This window comes from Dendrobium catenatum, unplaced genomic scaffold, assembly GCF_001605985.2.
Source record: "Dendrobium catenatum unplaced genomic scaffold, ASM160598v2 fragScaff_scaffold_506, whole genome shotgun sequence".
Taxonomy (NCBI): Eukaryota; Viridiplantae; Streptophyta; class Magnoliopsida; order Asparagales; family Orchidaceae; genus Dendrobium; species Dendrobium catenatum.
Genome location: NW_021318968.1, coordinates 1,273,010 through 1,284,110, shown reverse-complemented (window position 1 = coordinate 1,284,110; position 11,101 = coordinate 1,273,010). Strand labels below are relative to the sequence as shown.

Here is an 11,101-nt window from a genome sequence, read left to right as displayed (position 1 = left end):
ATCAGAATCATTCGAATTTATTGTACTTTAGCTGTTCTTACTCAACAAAAGAATGGCTAATATGCAATCATACCTTTTTGCTCAGTATTTTTAAAAATATAGCAAAAGCACAGCTAAAGCGTAGCAAATATCGTACCAATTGAGTATTTGCTGACCTTTTGCTGCGCTTTTGCAAATACTCAGCATAAGGGTTTACAAAAGCGCAGCAAATAGAATAATTTTTCCATGCATGCAAGGCCACGAGGAATAATGATTTCTGGAGCATAAATTCACATTAATTTGTATATCGCATCAAAGGACAAACCAGTTGGACAAATTCCTACTATTTATTACAAGGGCACAAGAGAAAGCAGAAAAGAAGAAACTAAGGAAAACAATGGCTGATCCCTGAAAGATTCAAAGAACAAAAAAGAACAGAGGTAATACAAACCTTAAAAGCAATCAGGCATTTGAAGGATTAGAACCATCATAGAGTTTTGTGGATTTATGAGATTTCCTCCTCAACACTACAATCCAGGTGACAATTTCCAACAACAGAGCAATGGCGCCATAGGCGCAGAGGAAGATAATATAAGAAAGCTTCCATTGGTTCTCAGGATCCAAGATGCTCAGACCTTTGAACACATTAATGATGCCTAGAACGATGACAGTGTAACCTATTGAGTGGTGGTAGATATTCCAATAGAAACGATACTTGTGATCCTTATTTGGTCTTAAGAGCAGGGCAAAGATCTGCAATATTGTTCAAAGTTTGCTTCAAGAATCAAATGTAATGAAGCTTATTTGGAGCTAACAAGTTTATTAACAACAATACTTGCTAATGAATATAGAATAATTGAAAAACAGATCGAATTTTAGATGGCACTGAATTAAATAATCTGATTAATGGCTAAAGATGATTGCTTTTCTTGTTCATCATGTGAATCTCACTAGTATAGCAATGTAAAGATAATGGACATTTTATCTTAAATTTAGGCTTCGTTTCGGACGGCTTTTTTACTGCTTCTTAAAGCAGCTTTTTAGTATAAAAATTAAAATTTTTGTAATAAAAAGTTTCTTCAAGAAGAAGTAAAAAAACCGTCCCAAACGAAACCTTAATGATGATATCATTGAAATTTGAATAGTTACATCTTCCTACCTTTCAAACAGTGGCAGATTGGAAGAAAGGGGGGGCTAAAAATTAGAAAAATCAATAATGATTAACAGTTAAGGCCTGCACTTAGTTTTAACAGTAAAAATTTTTAATCTAATTTAGTTTAGCTTCTAAGTAATTTTTCAAATTTTAATTAATGGAATTGAATTACATATAAAAAAATGTTTATGCAATAACATACCATTGGAGTATCTCAGCATGGCTGAAAGATAAAAAATCAAATAAATGATATGAACAATTGATATATTTGCATGCAAGAATATGAAAAATAAACGCTATAAACTATAAGTTTTTTATAATCTTATATTTAATATTTTATATTTTAGATTAATAAAACCAACAAATTTTTGCTTCGCCAGTGCATTGAGAGGAAAGTTCATTTCATGTAGCGTCAAAACTAGAGGACTTAGGAGAGGCGCCCGCACCTAAATTATGAGAAAATCTTACGTGTCTTTATAATACAAAAACTAGCTGGCCTCCTAATTTTTGGAAAGTCTTTCGTCCCCTCACTTAAAATCCTAATTCTACCACTAATTACATGCTATATTGTTTATAAAATATGACTAGCTTGAAAATAAAATAAAATAAAAAGATAAAGATGTGAATCTATTTCAATCATCTAAGTACTCTGGTTTGATCCAATTTCAACAATGTACTAGATCAATCCAAGATCAGATCTTTAAAAACTCCAACTAACAACAAAGATTTCAATGTTAAAGAGCTTTGTTTCTAACCTGCAAGGTGCCAAGGGCGAAGAGTGTGATCCCAATGTAGCGATGATCAGTATATCGAACGCCCTTAGACTTGCTTCCAAGTTTGAGACCAGTGCTCCATCCAGCAACACCTACACCATATCCAATTGTTTGGCAAGCAACATGGAAATAAAACCATGCAGGGTCTGCTGACCTGAAAATCTTCAAATATCTTGCAAAGATTGCCCCAATTGGAAGCAGAATACCCCAACTTACTGCATTCAGTATTCCATGTATCTACAAAAGATAACACTGAAAAAAATTACTCAAATATATAAATAGTTTTCTTTTGACTATAACTAGCTTGCGCTTGCTTCAAATATGAGCAATTAGAGATAAAATGAAGAACCTTAGGCCTCGTTTGGTTCCCAACGTCTTTTTTTACTTCTTAAACGGAGGTTCAAAGAACGGGTGGGCAAAAAAATTTTCCTTCTCAGAACAGAAGATATACGGAGTTTTAGGAAAATGATTTTTACAAAAGTTATCTAAACAAACATAAACAACAACCGTTTTTTCCGATTCTAACCGAAAAAGGCGTAATTACGCGCAACCAAATGAAGCCTTAACCACTCAAAGAAAGGATGGTATGCTTTCTTTGTAAGTAGACAATATTTTCAAACTAGAAACTCTGCTTGAAGTAAATTAAGGCTTTGTTTGGGACGGCTTTCTTAATGTTTTTTAAAACAGCTTTCTAGTACAAATGTTAACATTTTTTGTACTTGAAAGCTGCTTTAAGAAGCAGTAAAAAAGCCGTCCCAAATGAAGCCTAAATAAAAGAGTAATAATTTGCACAAAATTCTGAGGCTTTGTAAATTAGTTGAAGCAAATAGAAGCGTATGCTATGCAGAGAGCCAAATTTTAAAAAATAAAACATGAAAATGACCACAAGCATAATTGAAGAAAGCAGAAGAGCAATCACTCTGTGCCACTCAAAAGGAATCCAGAAAAAAAAATAATGGATGCTGGAAAGAAACCACTAAGACTCTGAAAACCACAAATGTAAACGTAAAGGTCGGTGCATATCATTGCCGCGCATGCGACCGGGGCATAAGTTCGGCTTGATTGTGCAGGGATATTCCAGTATAAGTTATATTAAGATAAGCAAAAAAAAGTATAAAATTTATTTTAAAATAAATATTATATAACTTTTAAATTAATTAAGGCTGTTTGTATAAATACCAATACAGTTATCCAAAAAACAATTTTTTTTTGAAGTTCTTACAGGTATTGTAATTTTTTTCTTGTAAGAAATCGAATAATATTTTTCTCAAGATTATCACATTCGAGCAGTTTTTATTTTAAATATTTCTCATAAAAAAAAAAATCAGGAGAAAACTTCATGAAAATTTTGATATATTAGAAGAAAATATTTGATACTAAGAAAATTGTGCAAGATATATGATAAAAAAGTAATCAGTTTTGAATTTCTTATAAGATAAATATAATATGATAATTCATTTCATATTCATATATTATACTCAATTTAAAATAAATAAAAAAATTTCTCAAACCAACAAAATTTTCTATGTGAAATAGGAGATAAATAATCGTTTCATCATGTAGCTAAGAAAAATTCTCATGAATTACGTATCAACTATTTTTTGTCCATAATTCCATGAGATATTTTTATATATTTATTTTATAAGCGTGACAAGTATAATTCAAATTTACATAAAAAAGAAGCTTACGTTTCTATTCCTGGTGGTAGAATCCAGAGTAACAGTGCTCTGCCCTCGAATCAAATCAAGTTTTCCCTTCGAATTCATATTCGCTGGAGTGAATTCATGCTTTACAGGGATTCGATTACTCACCGCCGCCCCAACCTGCCACACCTGATTCACTACCGTCGTCCCCTTTGTTAGAAACATCTTACCGTAGATCCTCATCACCCCGCCGACGAAATCCGCCGCCAGATCGGCCGTCGCGAAATCGATCGGAGATGGCTTAATGGCATAATCCGTAATATTGAACGTCTGCACTCCCATCTTTCCATCATCCTGACGGTAAGCAATAAGGGTTTGCGAGCCAAGCATGCCGACGCCGGTGGGATTTATCGCCCACGAAACCCACCCCGCCTCTCCGGCGGGCGGCGCGGTAAAGGCGAAGAAGAGGGTGGCGTTCTCGGCATCGTAGGTCCAGTGGAGGGACGATGACAACGTAGGAAGATCATTGCAGGCCGAAAAGGTCGGGTGTGAGGGGAAGGAGGACGGCGCGGAACAGAGCTGAGAGTAAAAGGAGGGGATTAGAGAGGAGAAAACGATGAGAAGAAACCCTACATCTAGAATGGACATTGATGCTTATTGGAAAAGTTGAGCGTTTTGCTTTGGTTGAGGTGATGAGGAGGAGAAAGGAGATAGATGGTGCGAGCTTTAAAGGAGTGGGGGAATGGTGAGGCGCTTTCCTAATTCCGACGGCTCCAGTAGTTAGTTGCTGATAAATTGCTTTGTCGGATAATTATTAATTAATTAGTACGAAACAGTGAAACACGCATTATTATGTGCGGTGATTAAAAATCTGATTTAATATAGTTAGGTTGGATTCTGTTTGATTAACTATGAACAACAAATTTTAGAATCTTTATTAAAAAATTACACGTTCTTTCTAGAGCATATTATATACATAAATTAAAAAATATTTTGATAGGACGATGAATATAATACATATTTGAATTTTTCTAAAAAATAAGCTAAATTAAAGACTATCCAAATTCTGATTTTAACAAACTTATAGTTAAATTGAACGTCTCTAAAAGTTCAACAAACTTTTAGTTAAAATGAACATGCTTATAGACAAAGCAATCATCTTGACAATATGAATACAATATTAACTTTCAGTATCATTAAGACACCTAAATGTTTTATGATCAAAGCAATTAATACGGGGTCCTCCAATGGAGTATTTCGGGTTTTCTTTATTTTTATGAGGCATGCCACCATAAAAAAATTATATATGTGCCACCACTATTTAAATGAGTGGTAGCTAAAGCTTGAACTTTAACATGTGATTTAAGAGAGCTTTTAGGATTTAAGAATCTTGAACTCCACCTAAGCATCACCATTGGACCACCGTCTGAACGTTCAGTCTGACCATTGCCAAACTACCACGATCGGAACATCGGAACCTCGTCATCATTTGAATGCCTCATGATCACCATCAATGAAACACAGTCGTCCGACCCCGATCCTTCAAAAATTTTCGATAGCTATAGTTATTATGACCACCATCACATGACCATTATCTCTAACCTCTGCCACCCCACTATAGTCTTCCAACCACCGTCACTCAACTACTTCACTCTAGTGATATATTTCATCTAAAACTCGATAAACTTTCTATTGATAATCATTGATTTTAAGTTTAATTGTAATTATAAGTATTCAATTTTTTTTTATGAGATAGAAATATCCAAGGCTTGAGGTCTAAGGAGTGAAAACCAAGTTTTGATTTTTTTCCTCTATAAGCATTGCAGCATCGGTCTTGGCAATGCACCGACATGGAGCTCTTAGGAAAAATGGAAAAAAAAAAAAATTGGTCAAGCACTATGGCACCATGTAGCGTCGCCCGGTACTGGGTCAAGACCTAGGAGAATATGGAAGATTCTCTGGGCATTGCAATGCTGGGAATTTGAGCATCGCGATTCTAGGACGAATTAGTGTTTTTTTTAGTATTAAAAAATATTTTGATCCATTTGCCAAAGCCTATTAGACCTTCAAATTGATGGGGAAGAAGAGAAGGAAAGGGAAGGGAAGAGAAATAAAATGAGAAGATTTGGAGTCCAAGATCCAAAATCATCTGTTCAACTATTTGATAAAATTTTTAGGCTCCATGTAGGCAACCCATATCCTAATTTTTAATTTCAATTCTCAAGTATTTATAAAGAGACATGCTTTTAAATACAATTTCAAGAGTTTGAGAAATATTTCAATGTATAACTTTTAATATATTTTTATATTCTTCGTTCTTGATGATTTGATTGTAAGAATGTAAAATTCTACTAGTTGTTTATTACTGTATGAATATTTAATAATTTTGAAAAATGGCAACATCTTTGGACCTTAGTACAGTTAGCAATATATGTTAATTTAGCATTTTACATAATCTCTATAAAATTGATAAAACTTGGAGAACTTTGTATAAACACTTGAAATGTGAGGGTTTTTATGTAAACTGATATTTAATTTCTAATTGTTTTAAATTATTTAATTACATGTTTTATTTTGCATTATCATGCTTTTCTTGACATTTTGGAGCTTTTTGTGGCGAATAAGTATAGTCTTAATTTTTCTATTTGGTCCCAAGGTGAATATATCTCTATTTTGGATTACTCTACTATGTTTTAGCTCTTAATTGACTCTGTATTAGACTATATTATGCTTTACTCTGCTCCTGTCTTTGATAAGTGAGAAGTGGAATTTGAGAGTTATAAAAGAAATTAATGCATGTGCATTCTTACATTCACTTTAAATATGTACTAGTATAACTAAATTGTAAAGTAAATGATACTTTTATTATTTTATTTAGTTCCATATTGAGTTATGAATCAAACTCTAATATGAGGAGGGAAAAGGATGATGTCACAACCTGACCCGACATGACCCAATATCACACAGGTCATAATGTGTCCGATTACAACAAAAGATTTGATCGGAGAAGCACTAAAACAAAAACTTCCAATGTATATGCTACATAGAGTCACTACTGCATGCAATATAAAATGGAAGACTAATGAATCTCATAAATGATTTTCTATATATATATATATATACAATTTAAGGTCTACCTACAAAAACACTTAGCAATAACTAACAAAACAACAAAAGGCCAAGCCTATAAAACTCAAAGCTAACAAACATACCTACAACTCAGATGTCACAACCCCACCCAACCAAGACATATCCTATCGTCTTGAGGTGTGACTGTCAAATCTCAATTCTAGTTTTAGAATATTTTAGTTTTTTCCATTTTTTTTAAATAAACTATAGACTACAAAACTACTAAAATATTCAAAGTATTGCAAATAAACTAGGCAACAAATTTTTTTTTTTTTTCATTTCATCACAATAATACAATATTTTAATATAATATAAGGCCATAAAAAAGTTATATAACAAAAAAGAAACTAGTCATGATTGTACAAAAAATGAAAATATAGGAACACATATAAACTCATCAATTTCTTTCCAAAATCCTAAAAATCAAAAGCAAAATCACAATGATCTCAACTAGCTCAGCAAGCCACACAAGTCGATCTAAATTTATAAATTATTTTATTAAACTTTTTGTTGAATATTTATTTTCAAAATATTTAAAAGCATTTAAATACAGTCTAAAAAATCACTATGCTGAGAATGATGAACATAACAATTATCCAAATATATAAATAATAACATGAACATAAATAAACTAAATTTCATATTATATAGCTGTTTATATAACAAAGCATGCCAAATCACATATTAATGCAATCACCTTTTTTTGTTTTTTTTTGCATTGGAAAATCACATAGTTATCTTATTTAAGCTTGTCAATGCAAGCTAATAACAAAATACGTCTTGATATTTGCATATTGATGGTGGTATATGTGGGTTGCTAAAAACTCAATGTTGTTTTGTTTTTAGCTGAAGACTTACTTATGTTAAAGTCCTCAACTTAAATCAAAGGAAAATTAAAATTTCTAATATGTAAATCATGTTTAGAATGCAGGTAAACGTTATCGCACTGAGTAATAAAGTGATGAATATAGTGTCGATACTATGAGAAAAAAATAATAGAGTTATTGAGAGTGCAATTTGCTAATGCTTTCTGGACTTCTATACTTATATAGTGAGCTAATAAAAATATGATTACAACTGTAAAAAAAATTAAAAGTTTTAAAATGTGATAACAAAAGTTTCAAATGTTTATAAATTTTGGAATCTATGAATCCTTCAAAGAACGTGATTACATTAGAGATATATATTCCTAAAGTTGATGTGTAGCATATCAATTGTTCTCATTTCTGCCGAGTTCGTTGGAGCCTAAGTTAGGATCAATGCTAACTACAATTAAACTATCTCCAAAAGTCCTAAAAAACCAAGCGACCACCATATCTATGTAAGGCCATATTACGTTCTAAGTTCTCTAATTGTTTTTCTAATCCACCTATCGAGGCTCAATATCGCACTATATTTTTAATTTATGCGAGGCATATACATAAACCAACTTAAGTTCGGAAAAATTAAATAGATTAGCTACACATTGAGGCATTGTAACTTACAAGAAATATAATAAACATTATAAACATTTTATTTCATTCCTTGTTCGCAAATAAAACCCAAGATACAACTCTAAACACGAATAAAAAAATGCAAGTGAAGTTTAGAAATAACCCGGAAGTAAAACTACAATCTTTTGTTCATTTTTTTCATTCTATTTCACTTCAATACAAGACTCTAGTATAATAAATACAAGCTACACACTCCACTTTGCTACTCTCACTAAGGGTGCAAACGAGTTGAGTTGACTCGAGTCAATCTTAACTCGAGCAAAGATCATCAGTCTGATTGCATGCTCGAACTCGAGCTCAAATTACCTGCTCGAACTCAGATCGAGGCGACCAATGCGGTAGCTCGCAAGGCATAAGCTCTCTTACCATTTTTGTCCAAGTTCCGATTCCGTCTTTCGCGTCATTACTCAAAGATAAGAAAACTCCTAACTAATATTCCAAAGATATTGATAAAAATAGAATAGAACAAAGGAAAAATAGCAAAATCAATGTTCTCATGAAGGGCGACTATCACTCTCTCACATATTTGACAATGCTGAGAAATTTTCTGATCAATGAATATCCTTGACAATGCTAAGATATAGACCTGAAGAAATTTATTGGTCACCACAAGATAAGGCTAGTCACCAACATCGCAGCCACTCCTCCTCGCGCTCACGAAGTCCATAGTAGCTCACAAATAGCATACCACAGCACTCTCGTAGAAAAAATCCCTATTCCTCCTATTCGACGATTCAATTCAAAAACCAATATTAGCTTTCTACTAGACAGTTTGGTGATTCAGTCCATCCTATTATGTGGTTCGATCACTCTTGCTTTGCAATACAAATCGTGGCTCGCAGTTTGCCTTCCGCCTTATGCACAATTGAGCAACTTGTCGATCAAATGAGCCGAGCATCTACTAGATTGAACTCGAGCTTGAAGATGCATTGAGCTTAAAAAGTGAGCTCGAGCTTGAGCTCGAAACTCGAGAAGCTCAACTCATTAGCTCATTAGCGAGTTGAATTTGAGCCGGCTCGTTAGTCGACTTGACTCATTTGTACCCCTAACTCTCACACACTCTCCCAAAATGATACTACAAATGACTCATCCAAGTAGCTAACTCCTCACTTAAGTAATAAGGTGACAGTTTTATAATATTTTAATTTTTAATTGAACTAGCATCGTGGTGCTAGCTTGGCGATGCTACAACGTTGTCAAATCGATTCCCAAGTTCATCGATGGTCGTGTTGGCTCATTGGTTCAAATGTCTCCCACTATGGTGCTTAGCGATTTGGCGCTCCAGTCCAGCATTGCGGCGCTAAGCTCTCCATTCAATTTTTGGTAAGCTTTATGTTGTGGTGCTGAGGGTGCGACACTGCGTCACTGAAATGATTTATGGTGTTGCATCACTGAGATGGTGGCGCCGTAGTGCTGGTTTAATTTTTCTATTTTCCTTATAATTTCATGCACAAAACATAAGATTTACAAGCACAAAATAACAATAATCGGATGCAAATAACATAAGTTTTTTTTTTTTTTATTCTTGTCACGTATGTGATGAGTGTGTAAATTTGTAGGGGTGCAAATGAGTCGAGTTAACTCGAATCAGGCTTAAGTCGAGCAAAGCTCATCAGTCTGATTGCATGCTCGAACTCGAGCTCAAATTACCTGCTCGAACTCAGATCGAGGCGACCAATGCGGTAGCTCACAAGGCAAAAGCTCTCTTACCATTTTTGTCCAAGTTCCGATTCCGTCTTTCGCGCCATTACTCAAAGATAAGAAAACTCCTAACTAATATTCCAAAGATATTGATAAAAATAGAATAGAACAAAGAAAAAATAGCAAAATCAATGTTCTCACGAAGGGCGAACCAAATCACTCTCTCACATCTTTGACAATGTTGAGAAATTTTCTGATCAATGAATATCCTTGACAATGCTAAGATATTTACCTGAAGAAATTTCTTGGTCACCACAAGATAAGGCTAGTCACCAACGTCGCAGCCAGTCCTCCTCGCGCTCACAAAGTCCATAGTAGCTCACACATGGCGTACCGCAGCACTCCCGTAGGCAAAATCCCTATTCCTCATATTCGACGATTCAATTCAAAAACCAATATTAGCTTTCTACTAGATGGTTTGGTGATTCGGTCCATCCTATTATGTGGTTCTACCACTCTTGCTTTGCAATACCAATCGTGGCTCGCAATTTGTCTTCCGCCTTATGCACAATTAAGCAACTTGTCGATCAAATGAGATGAGCATCTACTAGATTGAACTTGAGCTTGATAATGCATTGAGCTTAAAAAATGTGCTCAAGCTCGAGCTCGAAACTCGATAAGCTCAACTCATTAGCTCTTTAGCGAGTTGAATTTGAGCCGGTTCGTTAGTCGGCTTGACTCATTTGTACCCCTAACTCTCACACACTCTCCCAAAATGATACTACAAATGACTCATCCAAGTAGCCAACTCTTTACTTAAGTAATAAGGTGACAATTTATAATATTTTAGTTTTTAATTGAACTAGCATCATGGTGCTAGCTTGGCGATGCTACAACGTTGACAAATCGATTCCCCATTTCATCAACGGTCGTGTTGGCTCATTGGTTCAAATGTCTCCCACTATGGTGATTAGCGTTTTGGCGCTCCAGTCCAGCATTGCGGCGCTAAGCTCTCCAGTCAATTTTTGGTAAGCTTTTTGTTGTGGTGTTGAGGGTGCGACACTGCGTCACTGAAATGATTTATGTTGTTGCATCACTGAGATGGTGGCGCAGTAGTGCTGGTTCAATTTTTCTATTTTCTTTATAATTTCATGCACAATACATAAGATTTACAAGCACGAAATAACAATAATCGAATGCAAATAATATAAGTTTTTTTTTTAATATTCTTGTCACGTATGTGATGAGTGTGTAAATTTGAAAGAAAAAAAAAAAAAAAATCCACCACAC

At 34.1% G+C, this 11,101-nt stretch overlaps 1 protein-coding gene across 1 annotated transcript; it reads right to left on the bottom strand.

Annotated features, from left to right (window-relative positions):
• Nucleotides 1–250: 250 nt before the first annotated feature.
• LOC110107752 (cytochrome b561 and DOMON domain-containing protein At4g12980-like) lies at nucleotides 251–4,300 on the bottom strand. Its single transcript, XM_020838119.2, has 3 exons — nucleotides 3,594–4,300; nucleotides 1,888–2,142; nucleotides 251–732 (listed from the first exon to the last, which is right to left on the bottom strand). Exons 1-3 carry the CDS (start codon nucleotides 4,194–4,196, stop codon nucleotides 442–444), a joined length of 1,149 nt encoding a protein of 382 aa, XP_020693778.1. The 5' UTR covers nucleotides 4,197–4,300; the 3' UTR covers nucleotides 251–441.
• Between the last annotated feature and the right edge of the window lie 6,801 nt (nucleotides 4,301–11,101).